The sequence below is a fragment of the Lissotriton vulgaris genome, chromosome 5 (genome assembly GCF_964263255.1).
Source record: "Lissotriton vulgaris chromosome 5, aLisVul1.2, whole genome shotgun sequence".
NCBI lineage: Eukaryota > Metazoa > Chordata > Amphibia > Caudata > Salamandridae > Lissotriton > Lissotriton vulgaris.
This window is the reverse complement of record NC_141693.1, coordinates 1,948,673,796-1,948,701,331: the sequence shown is the minus strand read 5'-3', so window position 1 is coordinate 1,948,701,331 and position 27,536 is coordinate 1,948,673,796. Positions and strand designations below refer to the sequence as shown.

The 27,536-nt window shown below is 47.0% G+C and overlaps 1 protein-coding gene across 1 annotated transcript in view; it reads left to right on the top strand.

The window, feature by feature from the left end:
• LOC147717834 (polypeptide N-acetylgalactosaminyltransferase 6-like) overlaps window positions 1-27,536 on the top strand; it is a 470,804-nt gene that overhangs the window by 195,705 nt on the left and 247,563 nt on the right. The window contains exon 7 of the mRNA XM_086919886.1: window positions 27,139-27,339. Within this exon, the coding sequence (XP_086776012.1) occupies window positions 27,139-27,339 (201 nt within the window). The remainder of the gene's footprint in view (window positions 1-27,138; window positions 27,340-27,536) is intronic.

Below are 27,536 nucleotides of genomic sequence, written 5' to 3'. Positions count from 1 at the left end.
TGTGCTGTAAACATATCAAACAAGTCTGCACTACTCTCTTGGCAGTGTTGGCAATCTCAGGATGCTCCCAAACCCGTGTTAACAATTGAGTGATCGCAAGAGCTCCAACATGTGCCAACCCATGTGTCATCTAGACCATCGCTTGCAAGTAAGCTGCAGGCAATTTCCATTGTTCCATGTCCTTGCTCCTCCAACAACCCTCATCATCCAGCACCCCATCTGCCGCCCATGCTACAAGTTCTGCTTCAGTCGCTGATTTCTGAATGTCTAATATCTCTGCTCTAGCATCATGCCATCGCTCGGCCTGCGATTTCACTACATACATGGGGGAGTCGTTTCGTGACATAGCTGTTTGTCTTGCTATACTATCTGCAAAGGCATTGCCTTGTCCCACTTTGTCAGTGACCTTTTTATGTGCACTGCATTTGATTATCGCCACTTTCTTTAGACAAAGCAACGCGTTTAGGAGATCACGCACTAATTCTCCGTGCATAATGTGTAATCCATGCGAAGTCAAAAACCCACGCTCTCTCCAGAGTAGGCCGAAGTCATGCGCTACTCCGAAGGCGTACCGGCTGTCTGTGTAGATGTTCACACATAAGCCAGCACTCAGTTCGCAGGCTCTTGTCAAAGCTATCAGCTCCGCTGTTTGGGCTGATTTCTGGGGTATTCGTGCTGTTTCTACCACCGCCTTAAGTGTCGTGATCGCATATGCTGCGGAAGTTGTACCATCTGGCAGCCTCAAACACGATCCATCAACACACAGTTCCCCATCCACATCTGGAAGTGGCATATCCTGTAAGTCGACACGACCCTTTGTTTGTTCCTCGGTCAGGAAAACACAATCATGGTGCTTTTCCTCCTGGCCCTCCTCAACCGGATATGGCAATAAAGTGGCAGGGTTCAGGGTAGCACATTTTTTCAGTGTGATATGTGGCGCCAGAAGTGTGAGCTCATATCCTGTTAAACGTGCGCTCGTGAGATACTGTGTTTTCGTTTGATTTAACAGGGCATCTACTGCATGGGGAACTAGCACCAACAATTTGTGCGACAAAACTATTCCCTCACTCTGCCGTATAGCTACTGCTGTTGCTGCAACTGCTCGGAAACACCCAGGTAACCCTCGCGCTACAGGATCAAGGATGGCTGAGAAATACGCACATGGCCTCTGCTTATCCCCGTGTGCCTGCACTAACACTGATAACGCGCACCCATCTTTCTCGTGCACGTACAACGTGAAAATCTTTGTATAATCTGGTGTACCTAACACGGGTGCAGCGCAAAGGGCCTGTCTCAATTGTTCAAAAGCATTTTGACATTCATCTGTCCATTCAAGGGGCATTGGTGTAGTTTTGGACAATAACGCTAACAAAGGTTTGATAATGTGCGAAAACCCCATGATCCACTGCCTACAAAAGGACGTTAGTCCTATGAAGGCGCGTACATCTCTCTGAGTGCGGGGAACTGGCGTATCTAAAATCGCTTGAATTCGATCTGATGTTAATGCACGTCCCTCCTTAGACAAAAGATGACCGAGGGAGGTCACCTTGGGTCTACAGTATTGTAGCTTTTTCTTAGAGACTTTATGATTATTCTGGGCCAAAAAGGAAAGCAAAGCAAGTGTACTCTCCTCCTCACATTGTGCATAGCTGTCTGCAGCCAACAGGAGATCATCAACATACTGTATAAGGGCTACTCCAGATTGCAATTCAAAAGAGTCGAGCTGTCTTTTTAAAGCCTGGCTATAGATGCTAGGACTCTCTGTGTAACCTTGGGGAACTCGACAAAATCTATACGATTTATTATTTAACGTGAAGCCAAATAAGTATCTGCTGTCAGGATGTATGGGAATGGAAAAGAACGCGTTCTTAAGGCCAATAACAGAAAAGGTTGTTGCAGTTGGGGGGACCAAGGTAAGCAATGTCGTGATATCAGACACCACCGGGTATTGAGGAATGACAATTTTGTTAATTTCTCTCAAATCAATAATAAATCGATAGACTTTGTCGTCAGTGTATTTCTTAAGGATCGGAAGAATAGGGCTGTTACAGACATTGTAAGGAACTTCCTCCACTACTCCTGCAATAATCAAATCCTGAACGATGTGCGTCAGGGCAATTTCACCTTCCCTAGAGATCTTATACTGCGGTACACGTGGCAAAAGTACTCCCTCCTTGACAGTAATTCGAATAGGCGGGATGAGCATCTGTCCCACATCCGTGTCCGAGGTCGCCCATAACGTGTGTGGGAGAGAGGCTAATGCTTCAATTTCCTTCATTGTACAAAATCTGTCTGAATCTGGGTAATTGTCGTTCAAAATAACCCGCACTCCTTCAGGAGCGCAGCGTATCGTTGCTCGAAAATATTTGAGCAAATCAATACCCATAATGTTGTCTGGAGTATGGGGCGACAACAAAAATGGACAAAAGCTAAAAAAATTGTCAATACAAAGTGCAAGAGGTTGTGATAATGGGCTAGGAGAGGGTGTGCCATCAAACCCTATACATATTATCATTTCGCCAGGCAGGGGAGCCCTTGGAACCAAGTTTTTAGACAAAGCACTACGAGTAGCTCCTGTGTCAACTAAAAACTGATCAGTAGAACCCAAAATGCCCGCTGATACATATGGACCTCTTTGATCAACCGATTCCACACTCCATCCTACGCAATCCTATGCATGCACATAATCATGATGCTCCACATTTTCATTCTCCGATATCTGATACTGATTCCGTCTATCAAAGGTGTTTCGTTCATCCTGACCACGACCCCTCGCTTCAAACCTACCGCGATCACTTCCGCCACCTCTCGCTCCCGAATAACTATTCCTCGACCTTCCACCTCCTCGACCACGCTGACTGCGTTGCTCACGAAGCACCGGATAGTCTTCAGCCCAATGCCCAAACTCTTTACAATATGCGCATTGGTCCTCAGCAATATCGGTACAACCATACGACGCATTACCCCCTCCTCGCCTGCCTCTATCATTCCCTCTAGATTGCACACCGCGAACCTGTGCCAACATCACCTTCGTTTTCAATTCCTTCGCTTTCTTATCAACACTTTCTTTAGCCTCTATTTCCTGCCGCTCGTAATACTGAGCCATAGTTAACAAAGACGCAGGGGTCGCTGTGGTCCAGGAACTTTCACTTGCTTTCAATCTTTTTGCAATCTCCGGTAGGAGATTAGCCACATACTTATCTACAAACAAATGCCTACCCGTATCATCTGTTAATGATTGACCACTGTAATCATGAAACGCTTCTTCAAAACGTGTGAAAAAGTCAGATACCGATTCGTCTTGCTTCTGTTTGCATGAAGCTAGCATAGTCCAATCAATCTTTTTAGGGGGAACAAGCGTTTTCAATTTGTTTAAAATAGCCGCTGGAAGTTCTAAAATTAGATCACATGGTTTGCATGCAGGTTCCCTGTCTAAGTCAGCCTGGCCTATCTCCTTCCAAGTTGCCCCAAACATTGTTTGATCATTAGACTTACGAATCGCTCTCCACATATCCGGGGGAAGGATTAATCCAAAGAAAAGATCTATATCAACAAGAGTCATAACACAAGAAGAAATGGCCCCCTCCACCCCTTCATAGAATGCTGCCGGATTCTTACGGAGATCAGGTAAAGCGTGTTTCAATGCCATAACATCTGCTCTGTTCCAAGGCGTATACACCCAATTATATATAAAATACCCTTTCGCATTCGCGGACGTTTTATCCTCATCTGTACCTTGCCCTTTAGGAGGAACATACAAAGGTGCAGCTTCACGCATAGGCATAACATGCACTTTAGAACTCTTATCTGTTCCCAGGATAGAACACTGTTTGGACCGTTCCGTCGACTCCGGCTCAGGCTGTTCTGATGCCTTTCGTGCTTCCCGCAATTCGGACGCTTCATCCCGTAGCCGGAGCAATCGTGAGAAAAACCCGTCTGCATCTGCAAGAACAAATAAACCTTTACGCATGTTCTCATGATGGACTGACACATCCTTAGGTTCTAAGTCCACTGAATTTTTACGATATCGAGCAATAACTTCATCTGCAAACGTATTTAAAAAACACATCAATTCTCGTTCCGACCACTTATCCTTTTCAGCTACAACCTCTGACATAGTTATTCTATTCAAATTCAGTTTCCTGGCTAAGCCACGCAAGTCCGCGGCTCTCTCAGCTGTTAACCTCGTACTCGTCTTATCCCGACCTTCATCACCGGAATCCTCGGACGGGGCCGTAGGCTGAACATACGGAGGCGGAAATCGATCATTAATTTCATTATTAAGGACAGGATAAAGCGGACGTCGAATAGGAAATTGACCGGTCGTTTGCAAATTACGTTCCCGCGTCTCCCTCTCTTTCTTCTCCTGCGCTTCCTTTTCCTCCAGCTGTAAAGCTTTATCTCGAGCAGCCTTACGCTGCTCTTTGTCCGCCAAGGCAACCTCACGCTTCATACGTTCACGCATACGAACACAAGGTCTTTGATCGAATCAGCCAAACAGGCACTGTACCGCAACGCAGACGATCAGGATCTCAGTCGGGGACCGGCGCCACCTGGAAGGTCAGATCAGAAGGAAGGGAAGAAAACACCGTGGGTGCCAAGACTCGGGTCACTCAGTGGCAGCGTACGCGTCCATGGCGAGTTTCCAATCCTTCGTCACGACCTCTCCTTCGGGCATCCGAGTCGCCAATGAGTCCCTTTGTGGTCGCCATTTTGTGGTATTGGGTTCCCAAGGCCTACATACTCCGCAGAATACCCATTACACTGAAAGAACTGTTGGCACGGAAACTGAAAAATGGAAAAGACAAGTTTATTAAGACCCCATGGGGTGGTGGTACATTCCTACAGCACCCTTCGGCAATGCAAGAAGTATCACACCGAACGTCGGTGCGAATCCTTCTTTTATACAGTTTTCACACATAAAAAGGTAGGCGGTACATGGTTACAAAGTTTTTAGGTACATATATGGTCATTTTTGGAACACGGCCAACTCATGGGAGGGGTTACAACACCACTGGTCAGTTTGGCGGAACATTCCTAAGGGGTGACTGGTCAGTCGGAACTGCCCATGTATATGCTCTGTCGTGGCAGATGAAGTATGTACCCTTAGCCGCTAAGAATGAAGGGGAGGTCTGAGATAAGAGAACATAGGTCTCAGTACAGACACTCTTCCCTAACTGGGCTCGAGGGTTGTTGCCATTTCCCTGCAGACATAGATGACCTCGGTGGGGTACTATCCAGATTGGGGAGGATCTCTTCGCCTTCTGACTTTCAGCCAAGGAAATTCCATACTTAGTTATATTCCATCGACTGTATGGAATAAGCTCATCTTTGGGAGTCGCTCTAACCGTGTCGATATCTCTACTCATATTTCTGATTCCTGCCATTAGTGCCTTGTTGTTTGAATTTTTCCCTGGAACGTACCGTTCAAGGGAAAACAGGAACATGGTCTGGAAAGCCCACAGAGAACCGAAATAACTAAATGGCAGGACAAAATACGGAATACCCTTATCTGTGGTGTGTGGCATAAGTCCGCATATCCAACAGTTCGTAGTGTTCATTACAGATTGGTGCTGGTGTAGGAGTTGGACAAATGAATTGTTTATAAATTCTAATCTTCTGGCAGACTCGTGTTCAGGTAGGGGATGAAAGGAATGCGGGGAAATAGTAGGAGGAGGTGTGGGCTGGGTGTTGTGTATGAACGGAACTCAAAAAATGAACAGAGCATAGCCAATTAAAAACATTATTATGCTACACAACATTAAAATGCATATTACTAGAAATCGTCTTCTTGCCATTACAGTGCATATTTTCTTTTCAAAGTTCGTAGATCTAGCAGGTCTCTCTACCCTCGAAAACTCCATCCTCTAGTTGCTGCCCGCGGTGGGAGATTGATTCTGCCAAGGAGTGCTTTCTGCTCAGTCCGGGGTAATTCCCTCAGACCAATCAGAACCGTTGACCTAAACGTCCCCAGCTGCACTCCCCAGACTATCAACCGCGACCCTAGCAGCAGAACCGGATGGCGGTTCGAAAATCAAAAATGAGCAAGTTCCCTGGGCGAGAGAGCTGTAAAATCAAAAATAGTTCTTGGGGAAAGGAAAATCGCATTAATTTTGCTTTTATTAGTTCCTTTTTCTCGACCTCAGATTATATTGTTGTTTCCCAGGTACGGTATGGTCTTCAAACAATGTTTCAGGTTCTGTAGTGTCCAACTGCATTGACGGTGGCTCAAATTCTTGCAAAATACGATCACTCTCCTTTTCTGTACCAGTTCCTTTCAATTGTGCATCGCTGAAGGGTGCAAAGCGCGGTACGGACTCGGTCTCAGAGTCAGCAATTCCCTCCTGGACCCACCGGTCATATGGAAGAGGCAGAGGGACCCGTTTACAATGGGTCCCGAGGCTCCAATTCTTCTTTCCCTCCACCCGAACGGCTGATCTTGTGGAAAGAAGGACGAGATACGGTCCAGTCCACCTGGGCTGTTCGTTGTTCATGCGCTGAAAATTCCGCACCAGCACCCAGGTGCCGGGTTCAATGGAGTGACCTGGATCATCAGAGGCTGGCGGAGAGGAACTGTGAACCTGTTGGTGTAAAACACGCAATTTAGTTGTCAATTCGTGTAAATAGTCAAGCAGTACAGGATGCTCTACTTCGCTTAGCTTCTTGGGTCTTGGCACGCCCCAGATGTTGGCTGGGCGGCCAAACACAATTTCATAAGGGCTAAGTCCTAATCTAGAATGGACAATCATTCTGGTAGACAGGAGTGCTAAAGGCAGGGCGTCAGGCCATTTAAGACCTGTGCTGGCTTGTATCTTGGCTAATTTCAACTTGAGAGTGCCGTTATAGCACTCTACTAATCCAGCTGATTGGGGGTGATTTGCAGCGTGGAACTTCTGGTGTATGCCTAGACATTCGCACACTCTATTCATCACTCGGCCCACAAATTCACTTCCATTATCGCTCCAGACCGTTCTAGGCATGCCAAACCTAGGGAAGAATTCCTTGACAAGGGCTTTGGCAGTTGATAAGGCAGTGCTGTCCTTAAGGGGATACGCTTCCACCCACCTGGAGAAAGCGCAAACAACAACAAGCACGTATTTCGTATTGTTGCACCTCTCCATGTGGATGAAATCGAGCTGCAAAACCTCGAACGGATACGTCGGAGGCGCAAAATAACCAGCTGGAGTTGGGGTTCCCCTACCGGGATTGTACTTCAAACACACCATACAGTTCCTGACCAAATTCTCTGCGCATTTTGGGATTCCACTATTCTGCCATACTGGGGCCAACAGCTTTCAGATTCGTTTCGCACTAATGTGCGCCATTCCATGGGCCATTGTCACCACTGCAAGCACATATGCATCGGGTAACAACCATCGTTGATGTTCGGACAATTCGACCCAACAACCATTCGCATCCAATCTACCCTTGCTTTCTCTCCATTCATTCACCTCTTTCTCAGTCGCCTCGGACTGTATGGACTTCACACTTTCGATAGTGTCCTCACACATACCCACTTCGGCAATCCATCTCGCAGGACCTACAACATACATTCGGCTCATTGTGTTCCTTGCAGTCTCTTTCGCGACTTCATCTGCAAATGCATTCCCACGACCAACATCATCTTGAATCTTTCTGTGTGTACTGCATTTCACGATCGCAACTTGTAGGGGCAAGGTCAGTGACTCGAGAAGCTCGTTAACTAACTGACCATGTTGGATTCTTGTACCATGTGACGTCAGGAACCCACGTTCACGCCACAATCTTCCAAAACTGTGAGCCACGCCGAAGGCGTATTGGCTATCAGTATACACATTCACTCGCTTTCCTTTTGCCAACACACACGCTCTTGTAAGTGCAATCAACTCTGCTGCTTGCGCAGAATGGTGCGATATACGTGCAGACTCTACAATCGTGTGCAATGTTGTCACAGCATATGCTGCGGTCGTATCACCATTTGGCAACTTGAAGCATGAACCATCAACCCATAAATTATCATCACATTCGGGAAGGGGAGTGTCCTGCAAGTCTACTCTCCCTTTTGTCTCTTCTTCTGTCCTAAAGCAGCAGTCATGTTTTTCAACCTCATCTGTCTCTGCCGGAATAGGCAATAACGTAACGGGGTTGAGTGTATCACACCTCTTTATGTGTATGTGACTTGCTAATAGTGTCAGCTCATAGCTGGACAGTCGAGCACTAGTTAAATGCTGTGTTTTCGTTCTGTTTAGTAAAATGTCTACTGCATGTGGGACCATAACGATCAGAGTATTATTCATGACTAACCCAGCAGACTGTCGAATACAGACAGCTGCTGCAGCAGTGGCCCTCAAACAACTTGGTAATGCCTTAGCTACAGGATCTAGAGTCGCTGAGAAATACGCGCATGGGCGTTGCTTGTCCCCAAAGTATTGTGTCAAGACTGATAATGCGCAACCTTCCTTCTCATGGACATATAATGTAAAAGGCTTACTGTAGTCGGGGTTGCCCAACACAGGAGCCGAACACAATGCATCACGCAACTCGTGGAAACTAGTCTGACAATCTTCAGACCAAGACATAGGATCGGGTGTATCTTTACGGATTAGTGCCAGCAAAGGTTTAGCCAATAGTGAAAAATTCGGTATCCATTGTCTACAATACGATGTAATGCCCAAGAAAGCCCGAACTTCTCTCTGTGTCCTTGGGGCGCTCAATCTTGCAATTGCCTGTATTCTTTCTGGGGTCAGTCTCCTTCCCTCCTTCGATAAGATGTGACCTAAGTAGGTCACTTCTTGTCGACAAAATTGCAGTTTTGAGAGAGAGACTTTGTGCTTCATGTCACATAAATGACGCAACAACGACAATGTAGCTTTCTTGCAAATCTCTTCAGTATCCGCAGCGATCAGTAGATCGTCTACATACTGAATCAGAGTCGCACCATCGGGTAGAACAATCGTGTCAAGTTGTGTTTTCAGAGCCTGACTGAATATCGATGGACTTTCGCAGTAGCCCTGAGGAGCGCATTTGAAGCGGAAGCTTCGTCCTCCTAAATTGAAGCCAAAAATATCTCTGCTCTCCTCAGCAATCGGGATGCTGAAGAAGGCGTTCTTCAGGTCAATCACCGAAAACCAAGTGGCTGAAGCTGGAACCATTGTCAATAAGGCAGTAATGTCGGGGACAACTGGAAACTGTGTTACAACAATATTATTCACTTCTCTGAGATCAATCACAAATCTATACACAGGGGGCTGTGAAGGATCAGTACGCTTTAAGACAGGCAAAATAGGACTGTTACAAATGTTGCCTGTTGTCTCTTCAATTACATCTTTCTCGATCAGATTGTAAACGATCGCTAACAAAGCCTTTTCACATTCGCTAGAAATTTTTGTATTGGGGAATACGTGGCAACCTAACATTGGCTTTCAATGTTGTGACGTATGGTGCTATCTCCAAACGACCTCCATCATTAGAACCAGTAGCCCAAAGTATATCTGGAAGAGATGACAATTCAGTTGGAATATTTTCCTTTGCCAAATACATTGGGGAAATCACTTTCTTACCTAGGGTAAGTTGTACTCCCGAAGGAGAACAGTACAAAGTTGCATATAATCTCTTTGACAAATCCAAACCTAACAAATTTTCGCCACAACCTGTTGTAAGAATGAGGGGTGCTTCTAATTCGCATGGGCCAACAGAAAGGGACATAGGACTAGAAATCGGGTTTCTAACAGGGGCGCCAGAGAAACCTACTGAAACATTCATTTCGCCAGACAAAGGTGCGCCAGGAAGTTTTGAGTGCATAATAGAACTTTTTGTAGCACCAGTATCCAGCAGAAATGGCTCTGACACTCCTGATGTAATCACCTCGACATAAGGTCCATTCTGATCTACTGGAACTGAAACAACTCCCTCTCTTTGTCCATGGCTGTCCTATTTGAATTTGAATTTGAATTTAAAAACATTTGTATAGCGCGCTTATATCACGCGGTTTCATGGCGCTTTTCAGATTGCGAGGTAACAGCAGGAGCAGAGGGAGTTAGACAGCGAAGGCTCGGGAGAAGAGCAGGGTTTTAAGGCTTTTTCGGAACTCTGTGTAAGAGGATGTGATGCGGAGTGCCACAGGGAGGGAGTTCCAAAACGCAGGAGCGAGAACCGCAAATTTTGTTCCACTAGCCTTCTTCTTTTTGAATCGAGGGGTGGTCAGAAGTGCCATGTGGGTGGAGCGAAGCTCTCTACCCGGTGTGTAAGGCTTAATGGCAGAGCAAATGAACTCCGGAGCGGTGCCCATTTTGGCCTGGAAAGTAAGGCAACCAAGCTTGAACAAGGCTCGCTCTTTCACCGGCAGCCAGTGTAGTGCCTGCAATAGAGGAGTGGCACGATGGAATTTAGGCAGGCCATGGATCAGGCGGGCAGCCTGGTTCTGCACTAGTTGCAGGCGGTGAATAGCATAGGCCGGCGCGCCATTATAGATAATGTTGCCATAATCAAGGCGCGAGAGCACCATTGCCATCACTATGATCTTTAGAGCAGGAAGGGAAAAGAAACGGGAAATCTTCCTAATTGTTCTGAGGGAGAAAAAACAAGAGGAAACAACAGAACTAACCTGTGAGTGGACAGAAAGTAGGGGACTAAGGAGGATACCGAGAGTTTTGACTTCGGGAACGGGGAGTGGAGGGACACCAAGTGAGAGGGGCCAGTGAGACGGGGACCAGGGGCTGCAACCACCTCCGGTCAAGACTAACTCCGTCTTGTCCGGGTTGAGTTTGAGGTGGTTGCAGTTCCTCCAGTCCTGAATGAACAACATAACAGATTGGACATTCTGGGAGGATGAGGGGGAGTGAGAAAGGTTGAAAATTAGCTGTAGGTCATCGGCGTAATTAAACACCGTGACCTCAAACTGCTGCAACATAAAAATGGCGGGATAGATGTATAAATTAAACAAAAGAGGGGAAAGTGAAGAACCCTGGGGAACCCCGCACACAACCTTACGGGAGGCAGCAGTGAAACCAGCTAGATGGACCGCCTGAGCCCTGTCGCTCAGGAAGGACTCGAGCCATGCGAAGGCTAGGCCCTCTATGCCCGCCGCCCTGACACGGGTGAGAAGGATGGAATGGTCCACCGTGTCAAAAGCGGCGGACAGATCTAAAAGGATGAGGGCCTGCGGAAGATTGGTATGAATGCCCTCGCGTAGGCTGTCCATCACTGAGATCACCACCTTCTCCGTAGAGTGGAGGGGCCGGAAGCCCGCCTGACGGGGGGAGAGGCAGAGATTGGTTTCCACGTGGGTGCTCAGGATGCTAGTTACATGAGTTTCTAAGACCTTGCCCAGGTAAGGCAGGAGGGAGATGGGATGGTTGTTGGAAGGGGATGAAGGGTCGGCGCCAGCCTTTTTTAAAATAGGGATGACAGCCGCAAATTTATGGGGGGTGGGAACCACTCCATTGCTGAGTGAGTCATTTCGAAATGTGAGGGGTGGAGTAGGGTATGCTAGGAAGATTTCTCTCAGGATATGAGCGGGGGCAAAGTCCAGGGGGGAAACTGACTTCACCCTTTGAAGCAGAGGGAGGAGAGTGGCTTTAGTCAGGGGGGGAATGGAAGTTAATTTAGAAATGGTGGCGGGGGGAGAGGGATTAATAAATGTGGGGGATGGAAGAGGAATATTAGCCTTGATCTTTGCGATCTTATCAACGAAAAAATCGTTGAGCGAGTCGCAGAGAGGTTAGGAGGGGGGGATCGAGGCCGTAGCTCTGTTGGATGAAGCAAGTTCGTGCACTGTGGCGAAGATTTCTTTGGATTGTGACTCCGCTGCCAGTATCCTGTTGGAATAGAATATGGTCTTGGCATCAAGGATGCCTTGCTTGTATATCCTAAGAACAGAGAGATAAGTAATTTTTTTGGCGGGGCAATATGCTCTTCTCCATGCTCGCTCGGCTCTCCGTGCGGCCAACTTCTTCTCCTTGAGATCAGGAGTGAACCAGCGGTTGGCAGCGTGGGCTCGCTTGACCGTGATCCGCCTCAAGGGAGCAAAATCGTCGTCCTAGCAATTATTACCCTCATTCTCGTTCTCTGCGTAGTAGTCATCAGCATAGTACTGAGCCGACCTAGAAGACGCATTAGTCTGTTGATCAAAGCTGTTCATAGAATTCTGAGGCGGAAAAGAAGTCGTATTGTGGGGGAGATTTCCACGGCCCTTACCCCTAGGAGCCTGTTGAACACCTCTACCTCTTGCACCGGAAACACCATTTAGACGTCGCGCCAGAGCTGGACAATTATTTTTGAAATGGCCCTCTTCTTTGCAATAGGCACACTGATTCGGACCATACGGTAAACGCTGATGAGAAAACTCGTTTCCTTGCGGGTTTCTCGAATACTGCTGTGGTTGCTGATAATTGGGCTGACTAGGAGTGCGAGGCGGATAGGCTTGCTGGAGAAGAACTTTAGTTTTTAAATCTTTAGTCTTTTTGTCTGCCTTATCTAGCTCATCTTTGCGCCTATTTTCGTAGTACTGGGCTGTGGCTAAAATCTGCGCTGACGTGGAAACAGCCCAAGCACTCTCTGAATCTTTCAATTTGTTACATAGTTCAGGAAGTAAATTATGTACAAATGTATCTACAAACAATCTTTGGCCACCCTCGGTAGCCATATCCTGACCACTGTGATCGACGAAAGTCTCTTCAAACCTTGTGAAAAAGTCAGACACATTCTCGTCTTTCTTCTGCCTGCACGCAGACAACTTGTCCCAATTAACACGTAATTCAGGCATTAAGGTCTTCGTGTATGTGATAATTCTACCAGGAAGTTCAGCTATTAAAGGCTCAGGTTTAGAACCACCAACTTGTCTAGCATCTGCAGCAGTAATATTAGCCCACGTGTCACCTAATTCTTGATCATGATCTGTATGACGAATCTTACTCCACAAAGGCTGTGGAACAACATTCCCAAACAACATGTCTACATCCGCTAAATTCATTATACATGAGCTGGCAGTCTGAGATAACTCCTTATAATACCCTGCAGGATTTTTACGAGGATCAGGTAATGTCTGCTTGAGTGCTAAAACTTCGGATCTTTTCCAGGGGACATGTACCCATACGCGCTGGAAATGTGGTGGAATGGGTGGATGTGCATTCGCATCACCTTCCCTCCAAACTGGAGGAACCTCTCTCATGGGGTATTGTCGCGGCTTTTTCCTACCTAACACATCATCCTAATACAGTGATCTAGAGACATTTCCCTTACTCCTATAGGATAACAACAGATCTATTGCTTTTTCGACATCGGCACCTACAATCATTCCTTCATAGAACTTAAAACGCATACGGAATAATTCCTTCATTTTGCGTTTTGGATCGTTCGTCTCCAAATCTTCACAAAGATATACACACATCTCTTCAAATACATATCTCTGAGTGGGTGCATCCCATTGTCGGAAGACTTCCATAACAGACCGAACATCGTATCTGACAGTATCAGTAACCCATTTGCGTGCTAACTCATTCAGCGCTTCTCTTTCCTCATAATCAGGCAGTTGACTACGCAACTGTCTATGTCCTTTTTTAGGGGTCGTTTTAGGCGACCCAAAGAAAGGTGAGAACAGACCAGTGACAGTACTTGCCACTCTCTGTCGAACAGAAGGAGAAGCTCTTCCCTTAGACCTCCCCGTCTTACCTACTTGTGCTCCTCTTCAGTATAGTATGTTTCCTCAGCGCCAGGAAGCCTGCAAGGTATCAGCTGCGCTATATAAATAATTAAAATAAAATAATAAAGCTTGCGGAGAGGCAGATGTGCCAGAAAATACAGGCTGGTGAAAAGAGGAAGTCGTGGCAATAGCAGAGGAAGTCGAGGCAGTGGCAGAAGTAGTATCAGGATAAACAGTTGGAGCAGTAGGCAAAGTTGTAGAAGAAGTAGATGGAGTATGTAGCAAAGGCGGCGGCCCTTGAGAAGGCTGCGCCGGAGAAGTAGGAACCAGCTGAAGAGGGGCTGGTGCTTGTGCATGAGCTGCATTTCGAGCACCGGAGCCCGGTATAACAAAGCGCTTCGGGGGTCCAACGATACTCGATGTGTATGGGGGTGGTGAATTCAATAAATGGGACATTAATGGATCTTTCTCTGATGTTCCCTTTAAATCTTGTCCTTCATGGGGTAACATCGGGTAGCATTTATCTACTGCTAGTTTCTTACTTCTGAGCATTTGTTCACTCTCTTGCTCTTCCTCATTATCCCTGTATGCAATGGCAGCTTGTACCATTGACATACCTCTTTTATTTTTCTTTGCTAGTTTCATTTCTTTCTGTTTGGCTTCTTTGCGCCATAAGCGAAAGGAGTCAAACATCGCCGGCCAGGCTTTCTTCTTAAACAGTTTGACCTCGAGGTTATCTAAAATTTCTGAGTCAAAGCTACCATATTGGGGCCATTTTAAAACACCATCCTTGCGGGTGTATTTAATACATACCTCATTATACGTGATAGGGCCTACTCCGTGCTTTATATATAACTCATATGTTGGAGTTCCGATCGGAGGAACCGGACACGAGTCCTCTAATCGGGAGTCCTTACCACAACCAAGACAAAAGAAGTTTCCAAGTCTGCTAAGACCAGGCATCTTTGCTCACTAGTCTAGCTTCAAACTTCAAGGGATTATCTATTTATGATATTCTCGTGAATACACGAATCCCTCGGTTTTGGCGCTTGCAAGTTCCAAACAAGGTCTATCTCAAAGATACCAAAACTAAGAACCAAACTAAGGACTGGGAGACGCTCCACTTATACTTAACTGAAGTATTGAAGATCGGTGACGTCACTAGAAGACTCGTCTATCGTTTCGCTCTACCAAGGATCACTGGGTCCAAAACAGGGCGATAGTCAGGGCAGCAGTCCTTCGTAGCCGTCGGGACGCGGGGAACCTCGCAGCAAAGACCTTCGGAACCACGTAGACATACAGGGGTCGCTGAAGTGGCTGGCCGTCCTCTGGAATTTTCACACGAAGCTCCTCACGAACATCTGGCTTGGACCGATACCGCTTGATACCGCCCCGAGTTGGGCGCCAACTGAGGTGCCGGCTTTTTAGGAACCTGGTGGTGCCAGGGGATAACACCCGAAGACCTCTGAGTTCTCCCTGTTCCGGACCACAGAAACCAAGAGTCTTCTAGGTGAAGTCAGAGATCGAGTTTTATTGGCTGCAACCAAGTAACAAGCATCCTAGAATTACAACAGCAGGGGTCGTAAGTTCACAGGAGACTGTTCGTTTTTACAGAACCAGCCTTCTCCTTATATACGGAAATAACAGCTGCAGGCAAGAATTCTTTAGTTTATAATACGGTCGTATACATATTTCCAAAATAAGGCAAAAAGCACAGTCATGTCGGCCAACCCATATTTTAGGTGTCCAGTTCGTGATAGATGGCCCAGCCCGGCCCAGAATTACAATCAGATATCGATGAAACCCCAATAAAACAGGGCACCTCCTCGTCGTAAAACTGGCCATAAACAAGGAACATGGACAGGTGTATGTGTGTAGAAAACATGGTCTGTATGTAGTGAATGGTTTATGGCATGTTATGCATTGATGCTATCTTATTCGGCCACTGGGCGAGGAGCTGCCCAAACAGGTTTGGCTGGAGGCAGTGGAGTCAGTTTGGCCAGGTCACGGGGAAGTCAGCTAAGGTGGACGTGTCCTTCTAGATCAAACTCGGCCTCAATCAATTTGACTATATGAGGGCAAGCCACAAGATGGATGCCGTTCACAAAATGGAGTCCGAGGGTTTAGAACTGAAACCACGATTTAAGGGTGTTAGCATTGCCCAATCATGTCGCAAATGCATAGGGGTAATGTCCTAATCATTACCGGTCTGCTGATACCAAATTCGTTATGGTACGATGATATTTTGTGACACGAAGGTTGGGCCTCGGGACCATATTACAGCAGGGTCCAGAATTTCAGAACCACAACTCCGCCGCCATCAACCGGTCGGCGTCGAGATCAAAGGCCCCTCTGCCGTCGTCAACCAGGCGACGATCGGCATCGAGGGAGGTCACTCCTCCGCCGTCGTCATCCAGGCGGCGACCGGCGTCGAGAAGTGTGACCCCTCCGCCGTCGTCCAAGAAGCGGCATTCGGCGTCGAGGACCAAGACCCCTGCGCCGTCGACAGTAACTCGTCGATCGGCATCGAGGACGCAGTCTCCGCCAGTGTCTCGTTGACGCTCGGCGTCGAGGGTGTCCAATACCCCTCCACCGTCGTCGCACAGGCACTCGACGTCGAGACAGAAGACTCCGTCGATGGCTGGTCATCGCCGTTCGACGTCGAGGCAGAGAGCTCCGTCGACGGCCGGTCATCGCCGTTCTATGTCGAGAGAGAAACCTCCATCGACGACTGGACATCGTCGTTCGACGTCGAGAGAGAGGGCTCCGTCGGCGGCCGGGCATCGCCGTTCGACATCGAGGCAGAGAGCTCCGTCAACGGCCGGTTATAGCCGTTCTACGTCGAGACAGAGAACTCCGTCGACGGCTGGTCATCGCCGCTCGACGTCGAGAGACCATAGATCCTCACATGGACATTCGAAATCGAGGTTGTTTGACCCGCCGACTCCCCGAAGGCGTTCGGCGGCGAGGGAAGAACGCTCGACGTCGAGGCATTCAGATGTGATCATGGTAACGGAGTCAGCTTCCCGTCATTCCACTTCACGGTCCTCTGGCTCCTCAACTGCATCTTCAAAGTCCAGAAGTCCTGTGCGCAGATCTCCTGAGCGTCAGCCAGATCCTTCGGCTGAGCAGGTCAGACTGTCACCTAGATGGTACAAGTCTTTGGACCATTGCGAAATTCTGGCGCTACCAAGCGTATGCAAGAATATGCCAGCCCACAACACAGGTCTCCTCTTCAGAATCTGGTAGAGGAGATGGACAAGCGCAGTCCTCCCAGGCGCAAATCACCTGTGAGAACACCAACCAGATCTCCCAGAAGGTCCCGATCTCCCAGAAGAAGACCTCGTTCAGAAGATCGGATCAGATCTCGCTCTCCTAGACGGGAGGAGCGTTCAAAAAGATCGCGGGAGAGGAGGCACAGTGCTCACCGTAGACGTCGACGAACTCCATCTACTTCATCTACCTCTTCTACCAGGTCTTCCAAGAGGGACTACTCCCCTACGTTGACGGACAGTCCTACGTCCAGATCCTCCCCAGTGGATGACATTGGCACGTATCTGGATGTCCTGCAAAGAGGAGCACTGAAACTGAACATTGAAATGTCTGTCCCTCAGGTTACAACCACAGTCATTTTTGAGACTTTACACAAAAAAGCTATCTCCCGTCCTCTGCTGCCTTTAGTCCCGGGGATTATGGATCCTGTCAAAGAGGTTTTCCTAACTCCAGCGGTTATCCGAGCGGTGCCAGCCCGCATTCAGAAGAAATACAAACCGGCCTCTTCTGACCCGGTTTTTGTAAAATCTGACCCTCCAGCAGACTCTGTAATTGTGGCAGCGGCGAGGAAGACGCATGCAGTGGCCGGTTCCTCGTCAGTCCCACCAGACAAGGACAGCAAATCTCAAGACTCCTGGGGTCGCAAGGTTTGCAACTCAGCTGCATCCACTCCCACACTTCTGGGTTGATACGACAGAGCCTTATGGGACTCCATGGAAAGGTTCAAATCCAAACTGCCAAAGGAAGACCAGCAGGATTTTGAAGAGACTGTGACAGAAGGATGTCTGGTGGCGAATCACATGATAAGCATGGCTGCGGATAGTGCTGTACTTGCGACGCATTCCTATTCACATGGGGTTTGTGCCAGGAGGTCGGCCTGGTTGCGCCTTAGAGGTCTGAAGCCGGATGCTCAGCATCGCATCCTTAATCTCCCCTTTTCGGGTTCCGCTCTCTTCGGGGAACATGCTGCCGAAGAAATGACCCAAATGAAGACGAAACTAGATACAGTGAAAGCGGTGGGTTTGGAAAAGAAAAAAGAATTCAAACGCCGCTTCAAGACCAACAGGGGGAGAGGGGCTCAACAGAGGGTTCAAACCCCTCAGTGGTCCCAAAATAAAAACCAGGGGAAATCCCAGTTTCGAGGCAAACCCGGCAGAGGTAGAGGAGGTCACCAACAATCCTCTAATACCACAAGAGGAGGAAAGGCCTGAGCAGTGGCTTCCTCTGGCGCCATTACCCACTCCAGTGGGAGGAAGTGCTTCACAACACCTGGCAGAGTGGGCCAGCATCACAAAGGATCAGTGGGTGCTGAATATACTGCGCAATGGATACAGGCTACGTTTCCGTGCGCCTCCGAAGAGCATTCCTCCAAAGAGCTCTTGCCCTCACCAGCTAAGCTTGCTCCGAAGAGAGGTGAAAGTCCTACTACAAAAAAAAGCGATAGAGGAAGTTCCTCCCGCTCAAAAAGGAAAGGGAGTTTACTCCAGATACTTTCTTGTCCCCAAAAAAGATCAGGAGGACAAGTTCAGACCAATACTCGATCTGCAACTTTTAAACAAAGTCATTGTCAGAGAAAAGTTCCGCGTGTTAGCGTTTCACCAAATATGCCCACATCTTCAAAGCCGGAGATTGGATGTGTTCGGTGGATCTGCAAGATGCGTACTTTCACATCCCAATTGCTCAAAAACATCGCAAGTACTTGAGGTTTGTCGTAGGGGACAAACACTACCAGTACAAGGTGCTACCCTTCGGTCTCAAGTCCGCACCACAAGTCTGCACCAAATGCATGGCAGTGGTGGCGGCTTTTCTTCACAAAAAGGGACTCTTCATCTACCCATACCTGGACGACTGGCTCCTAAAAGGCCCTTCTCCGGTACAGGTAATGCATGATCTACAACTGTGCCTGCACTAGTTGCGCAGGCTCGGCCTCCATGTGAACCTGGAGAAGTCAGTCCAGTGGCCTACACAGTCCATCCACTACCTAGGCTCCGTTCTGGACACAAGAGTGGGAAAAGCGTTTCCTTCGGAGGAGAGACTTTTTTCCATGAGTCAGAAATGTGGGATTCTGCTAGAGTCTCGGCTTCCAACAGCCCGACAAGTAGCGTCCCTGCTGGGTTCCATGGCGTCCTGCATTTTTTCTCTTCCCAAACGCCAGGCTCAGAATGTGTCCTCTACAGCAGGCTCTAGAGGACCAGTGGGACCAAGCGACAGGACGTTGGGAAGATCATATCACTCTTTCCCAAGCGACGAAAGATGCCATCAAATGGTGGACTCGGAGAAAGAATTTACTGGTGGGGGTACTGTTTCACCAACCTCTTCCGGCTCAGTCTACAGTGACGGATGCCTCTCTGCAAGGCTGGGGAGCGCACATGGGTCCGCTTCAAATTCAAGGCCAGTGGTCTGCGCAGGAGCAGACATACCACATCAATATGCTGAAACTCAGAGCGGTATTCCTGGCTCTCAAAGCTTTCTTTCAAGCGATAGAGTCCAACTCAGTCCTAGTTCAGACGGACAATACGACCACCATGTTCTATCTGAACAAACAAGGAGGCACAAGATCTCGCCCACTTTCTCGAGAGGCTCAGACAATCTGGCATTGGCTTCTCTCTCAAGGCCTCACAGTAGTGGCAGTGCACCTTCCAGGCGAGTTGAACGTAAAAGCAGACACACTCAGCAGGCACTTCGAAGATCAGCCAGTCTGGGTGCTAAACGACGAAGTAGTAGAAGAGCTTTTTCGTTGCTGGGGTCGTCCAACCATAGACTTGTTTGCAGAAGACGACAACTCCAAATGCCACGCCTTCGCGTCCAGGTTCCACCGGCCAGGAACGCAGGGGAATGCTCTACTGATGGATTGGTCAGGGACATTCGCTAACGCGTTTCCTCCCCTGGCTCTGATTCCGAGAGTAGTTTCCAAGCTCCTCAGGTCGAGCATGGAAATGATCCTGATAGCTCCGGATTGGCCGCAGCAGTGGTGGTACCCGGACCTTCTACATCTGTCTGTGTGTCCACACAGACGACTCCCTTGCAGGCCGGACCTGTTGAGCAAGATGAACGGGAGGATAATGCATCCCAACCTCCCATCACTGAACCTAACAGCATGGCTCCTGAGGTCCTGCAATATGGACATTTGAACTTGCCTCCCGAATACGTGAACATTTTAAAGGAGGCTAAGAGGCCTTCCACGAGAGCGTCCTCTGCGTTTAAGTGGAAAAGGTTTTACTTATGGTGTAGGGATCATCACTTAGATCCGACTAAAGGGCAGGAGGACGTCATCTTACCATACCTCCTTTCCCTGGCAACTGCTGGTTTAAAGTACACTTCTATTAGGGTGCATTTGTCAGCCATAGTAGCATACAGAAAATCACCTGATCAGATTTCTTTCTTTCAGGTTCCAGTGGTTAAGGACTTCCTCCAGGGGTTGAAAAAAGTGTATCCCCCTGTGCGAAACCCTTCTCCTCCATGGGAATTGAACCTGGTTCTATCCAGGTTAATGTCACCTCCTTTCGAGCCCATCCACAAGGCCTCCTTGCAACATCTCTCTTGGAAGGCGGCCTTTTTGGTGGCGATTAGCTCTGCGCGCAGAGTAAGCGATATACAATCGCTCTGTGCGAAAGAACCATATACTGTTTTCCATCACAATAGAGTAGTCCTAAGGGCTCATCCATCTTTCTTGCCTAAAGTCATTTCTGATTTTCATATAAATCAGTCCATTTCCCTCCCTTCGTTTTTTCAAAATCCTACGACCCCAGCCGAGCGGTCACTTCACTCCTTAGATCTTAAAAGAGTGCTCAAGTTCTATTTGGAAATGACTAAAGGGATTAAGAAAACGGATCAACTGTTTGTGAACTATGGTTCAATGCGGACAGGCTTTCCAGCGGCCAAGAGGTCCATCTCTAGATGGATTGTCTCTTGCATTAAATTGGCCTATCTGCTTGCAAGGCAAACCTTTGTTGAGGTCACCCAAAGAGCATTCCACGAGAGGGAAAGCCGCTGCAGTAGCTTTCTTGCATGACATTCCAATGTCAGAAATATGCAAGGCTGCAACCTGGAGATCAGTTCATACCTTTACGAGGCATTACTGTCTCGAATCTGATTCCAGGGCCGATACTCAAGTAGGGCAGGCCTCCTTAAGGAATCTGTTTGGGTAGTCTTAGCCTACTCAGACTTGCTGATGAGATTACTGTCTTATCATTCCTTTGCCCGCAGGGAAGAGGAGAGGCTCGCTATTCTATTCTAATGCTTATGACTATTGATGAGGATCCCCTGGAAGAGAAGGATTAGTTACTTACCTGTAATCCTAGTTCTCTTCCAGGGGTATCCTCATCAAAGTCATGAGCAACACTCCCGCCTCCCCGGGCAAAGGATACTCTTTAATAAGGAGATATAGTTAACCTATTTGTTACTGGGTTTGTTTTCAGTCTTCGAAAAGAACAACTGACCTAACTGTCACCCCTGGGGCATGATGGGATACAGGGGGTCAGGGGTGCCTTAAAGGCACGGTGCCAGTTTATTGCTATTCAGCTACAGGTTAGCTTTTCAGTCTTTTTAGACTGTGTGTTTTGAATGCAGCCTGGGAGCTTCCTATGCTTCCAATGAGTTATGAGAATTTCTACTGCTTTCTGAGCATTAAAACAGTTTCTAAACAATCTTTGGTGTTGTTTCTCATGTTTCTAATGCTTATTATTCATGTATGATGGAAATTCTTCACAGCATATTTCAGCTCTGATGTTATTTGGCTGCTATTGCATGTTTATATATATATATATGTATTTATATATATATATATGAGTATATATATGTGGGGCACATATAATATAGTGTTTCCGGGGTCCTGCGCATGGGCGGGAATATTCTAATGCTTATGACTTTGATGAGGATACCCCTGGAAGAGATCTAGGATTACAGGTAAGTAACTAATCCTTTTCCACCTTTGCTAAGGACTCTATTTTAGAGTGACCCCATAACTCGGCCCCATATGTTACTCCACCTCGTGCTTGTATCTTGTAGATTTCCAATGCCGGGCTAACGGCTCTCTTGTCTGTTCTACTAAATACCTTCATTATTCCCCCTATAGATTGTGCTAATTTATGAGCCCCCCACTCCATCTTATCAGTTATGGTGATGCCTAAATAAACAAATGATGAGACTCTCTCCAGGTGATTTCCATTTAATAAAGGGTTAGGGCATGAGCTTTTAGGGCTGTTAAACGCCATATATTTAGTTTTCTGTAAGTTTATTTCTAGGCTACTATTCTTACAGAAAAGTTTGAATCTATCTAAAACCCTTTGGATCCCCATGGGTGATTTGGAAATTAAAAGAGTGTCGTCGGCAAACATCATTGCTGATATTCGACGGGAGGCCAATTTGGGGGCTTCTAGGTCGTTCGCTGTTTGCATGAAGTTGATCCGCCCGTTAATATAAAGGCTAAAAAGTGTGGGTGCCAGGACACAGCCCTGGCGCACACCACGTTTGACTGCCAGGGGGGAAGTAATTTTTCCTTCTCTGCCAAATCTTATTTGGGCAAAATTATCTTGATAAAGACGCCTAAGTAAATCAACTAAATATATAGGAACACCCATTGCCCCGAGGACTGCCCAAACTTTTTACAGCGGAACCATGTCGAAAGCCGACCTCAGGTGTACGAATATTAGGTATAAACTACCCCCCCTCTAGGCAGACAGTTTTCCAGTGGAGTAACTGTAGTCTTAGGACCTGGTCCAGGGTCGAGAGCTTTCCCTGAATCCAGCTTGAAGACAAGACAATACCTCATTTTCCTCTATCCATGTTTGTAGCCTGGCTAAAAGTACTCTCGCAATTTTTTGGGGGGGTATGTCTATTAGACTAATTGGTCTATAGTTGGTTGGGAGGAGTGGGGAGCCTTTTTTAAAGATGGGAATAATCTCTGCTCCCAACCTACTAGAGGGTATCTTCATTCCAGCCAATATGGCATTGAAGAGGACACAGAAGTACAGGGTCCATATAGATGCCTCGCTTCTATATAGATCCCCTGGGATCTTGTCCAGACCTGGGGCTTTACTTGATGCTACTTTTGCCAAAGCGGACTCGATTTCCCTTGGACTTATACTAATTGATGGATCATTGTTGTAATAAAGGGTACAAGTCCCATGTTCTTTTAGGGGAGACTGCTCCCGTCTGGCAACTGGCGGAGGGCTCTCGCTCAGAAATTCTTTCTTCCACATAAAGGGATTGAAAGTACTCCCGCCACACTTCTTCATCCAGATTTACTTCATCTGCCACTTTCGGGGTAGATGATCCTGTTTTTACAATACCCCAAAACATCCTCATATCTCTCACAGAGACGGCTAATTTTAGAGAATCCCAAGTTTACCTTTCCCACCTTTGTTTGGCTTCTCCAACTACTGTTTTGTAAGCCTTCCTTGAGTTTTTGATTAGCTCGCGATTATTAAATTCAATTGAGGCTATCAAAATACTTTTGGCCTTACGACAGGAGCTGTTGTACCAAGGGTGTAGTGGTGATCTAGGGGGTCTCTTAGTTTTAATAGGATAAAAAAAAGTCAGTGCGACTTCTCTGAACTTAGCATAGTTGGACTCCACTGCTTCCAAGGCAGCAGTATCCTTAGGGTCTACGTTAATAACAGACATCTCTTTAAACACAGGTATAAGCGCTTGATATAAACTACTCATTCAATCCTGTGTTTGAAGGAAGTTGGACCATCGAACTTTCCGCCTACAGTTCGAAATAGTCAGCCTTGAATCAATTGGATTTGTGGGGAGCACGTTGGACGGATTCAAGGATTTTAACTCCAACGAAAGGGCATGGCGGTCACTGTCTATTCCTGGTATTATTTTGAAATCAATCATCCTATTCCAAAAATTACAATTTATTAAAATATAATCCAATAGAAAACCCCTATCTTTGCTAAAGAACGTGTAGCCATTTGACGTATCAGAAACTGACCTGCCGTTACACGCCCTTAAAGAATGTTTTAGGGCTAGACAGTTCAACTGTAGCACTAAGGGGGTCAATCTTTTAACTTTGGGACATCTCGTCTTAGGGATTTCCAGGAATTTGTCCTCATCATATTGATCTTCCGAATACAAACCTTCAAGTGGCTCAAAATGGCAGTTTAGATCCCCGCCAATTATCACCATCTGATTTGGTTCCATAGAACATAAGAATGTGGAAAAATCGTCAAGCGTTCCAGATTCTTTCCCATTGATGGTGGATCTAGAATATAAATTTATTAAAACAACTGGTGGTTTGGTAGGGAACCGCAGTAAGACGCATAGAATGAATAAGGAGCCTGTGTCAATTTGTACTGCCGAGCACCGAAAGTGCACCCCAATCCAGATAATAAGGCCCCCTGACGGTCTCCCCAGGCCCCTAGTTGTTGCAGGGATACTAAAGGATGCGTAGCCAGGAATTGTTATCTCCCCTCGTGCCCAGGTTTCTTGAAACATACAGACCTCATATTGGCTGATAAAAAATACCCAATCGGGGTCATTCTGCTTATTACTTATGCCAGCTACGTTCCAAGACAAAACCCGGGATGACTGATTGTTGCATGTGTTATTCATTAAGTGGGGGAGCTTCACCATTGCTTGTTGTTGTCCACTGTCAACGACCCCCTTTGGCCCTCTAATTGTTGAGGTTTCGGGGGTTCCTTGCTGATCACACTTGCTTATAGCTTGTGTAAAACTGCTTCTACAGGTGCTGCACATGCATCCAGTGATTACATCCTCCTCTATACAGGAAACAACCCTTTTACTCTCATAGACTATTTTTTGGGGTACATCACAAGCACCTTCTTCATTATATGGGATTGATTTGATTAGTCAGTCGATTCCTTCTAGGGGGCTCAATCTCTTAGCCGTAGGAATATTAAAATTTTTGGATTGATGAGTCACAGTGAAAATGGTTATTGGTAGGCAATCTCCATCCTACCCCTTGTATATGATCATACCGATTTGGTAGATAAAAATAGCCCAGGGGGAGGAGGTAAATTCTACCCCTGGTTGTGCTAAATTCTGAATTAAAAACTCTCTCAGTTATATAAAAATTTCCAAAGTTAATTATTATGCAATCACCTTGTATACTCTTATTACGTCCTCCAATCCATCCCACCCTTCTTGTTGTGAGGATCCCAGGTAAATCCTCATACCCGAAAGGAGTGTTATTCACTAGCCAATGAACAGTTTTATTCTTTAGTTCTTGATGTGATTCCATTAAATCTTTTCTTAGGACAGGAACCCCTGCAAGAATTTCTACGTAGGGGGTTGATGCAGGTGGTAAATTTACAGAGGGAGGAACGTAAGTCTGTTCATTATAATCCCTTGTCGAGCAAGAGGCTTGTGCCTCAGGGCTAGAATTTTTTTGAGCTACCTCTTTATTTTTTGACTGAGGTGATATAATGTTTGCTACTAAAGCTGGCTCGGGGGAGGGTCTCAATCCAGCCTGATCCTTTGCCGGTTGAGTACTACTAGGATTCCCTACGGGTGCCTTCTCATATGATTTCGAGTGGGAAATTCCCCCAGGGTTTACCCTTTTATCCTGATGGCGAGGTGGATTTTTAGAACTAACATTGACCCTGGTAGACTCCCTGGATTTTGTCCATTCCTTCAGATTTTGTGTTAATCTCTCCAGTTTTCTCTGTTAGAAAACTAATCTCTTCTCTAACTATAGATCTCATTTGGGCATGGAGGTTGGACACTAAAGTTGTAACCCACCCCGGCTGTTCATTTGTGAAGTCAATATGGTCTTCTATACAGATAGGATCACTAACATCTCTATCTTGGACAGTGTGGGGTTGTTTTTTCCGGCTAGTTGACTGTTTAGTTAATGGCTTAGGTTTAGCTTTTACCTTTCTAACCGGCTGTTTTTTTGACTTGGCCTTTGGTGATTCTAAGGAAACCCCCTCTATTGTGACAGGGGAAACATGAGAAGGCTCCAGGGTTCAGATCCTAGATTCTGCAGTGGGTGTGGTTGCCATCCTTAGACTATTTAAATCAGGGGTGATAGATAGACGTCTCTCGGTCCTCTCAATTTCAATTGCCACTGCCCCTAGCGCTTTCTCCAACATTCTATCTATAGAGGTGGGTTTAGTGCAGCTTTTGGGCAGAGCTGTTACTTGTTTATTGGTCACACATACACGTTTCCCCATTTTCACTAGACTGTGAATATGTTTAGGGTTTTTTTTAAACTACCCTTCCACCTTTTGCCCACCAGCTTTGGCTAGAACACCCACAGATTGACTAGCCCCCACCGATAATAGTTCAATTTCACACGACAATACCTTATGTCCAATTGATTATGATGGAAATGTAAGGGGGGGAGCCCAGCCCGACCACCTCCGGTCAATGACGGGCAAGGACGGGCCCGCCCGGGCGGGCTGCCCGCACGCGTCCCGCGCTGCTGGAGGCATGGGCGGCAGAAAAGGACTGGCGGCGCCTGTCAATGACGCTGTCCGTATGCGCCCGAAGTGCTTCTGGGAAACGTAGTTCCCTCAGTGGTCCCGGATCAAGTTCAGGGCTTGCTGCTCTCGTGCACACTTTCCCCCTCTGTCACCGGGGTACTCAGGCAGGCTATCAGCCGGTGGACCGTGATCACGGTCGTGGCAGAAGGTGCGGTTCTTTGGTCGGTGTCCGAGTAATCAGTATTGGTAGGGTTTCTAAAATCCCCACTCGGCATAAAACACATCACGACTTGTGAGGAAAGTCTTGTGGCATACATGCTCTATATCAAATGCATTTGCAATCAGGCTTCTTCTGAGAGCTAAAATCATATTATTAAAAAAGAAAGCTGTACGCATGTCAATGTTAGAAAGGCTATATACAAATGCATGTATTTCAGAACAAAGAAGCAGGACTTGGATCTTGATTGGATATTGATTATAGTACATAGTAAATGGGCAGCTTAAAGATGTCTTTGAATTTTAGAGGGCCTTCAATCAGTAATGAAAGGTCCACTCACAATGTCCAGAACTCTTGTGCTGCTCTGTTACCGGGGACATTTAAATATTGCAGGTTCTGGTGGTCTCTCAAAAAATGCCACTGTGGTTTCCTGTGATTATCTCGGTAGATATATGGACTAAAGGCTTTGTAAGGGTATTGTGGTAGGGGACCTGGATCCCCATATGCTGCCTGAGGCAGGATTTTCCTGCTATCACCATGCTTGTGTGTTGACATGACTATCTTCCTGCTTCTTTACATTAGCTTTCATGTGCTATGAACGGCCACTCCTCATTTCTCTTACATGCCCTTGACAGGTGTGGATGTGCGGAGGGCAGCTGGAGATCGTCCCGTGTTCAATCGTTGGACATGTCTTCCGTATTGAGAGCCCGCACTCCTTCCCCAATGGGTTGGAGGTGGTATCCCGCAACCAGGTGCGTCTAGCTGAGGTCTGGATGGATGAGTACAAGGACTTCTTCTACCGGAGGAACATGGAGGCAGCGCGCATTGTGAAGGAGGTAAAGCTCTCACTCCCTAGGTTTGACATCTTTGGAGACATAGGGAGAGGAATGTAGTTTCTGAAGTGGTTGCTAGCGGCTACAACCCAAGAATAATTCAGTTCTGAATTGTAGGATCTTCATTGCTTGCCAGAAAGGTAAGACTAATTCCCTGCTCTGTTCAGGAGCTTTGAAACACTCCTTCAATATTATATGTC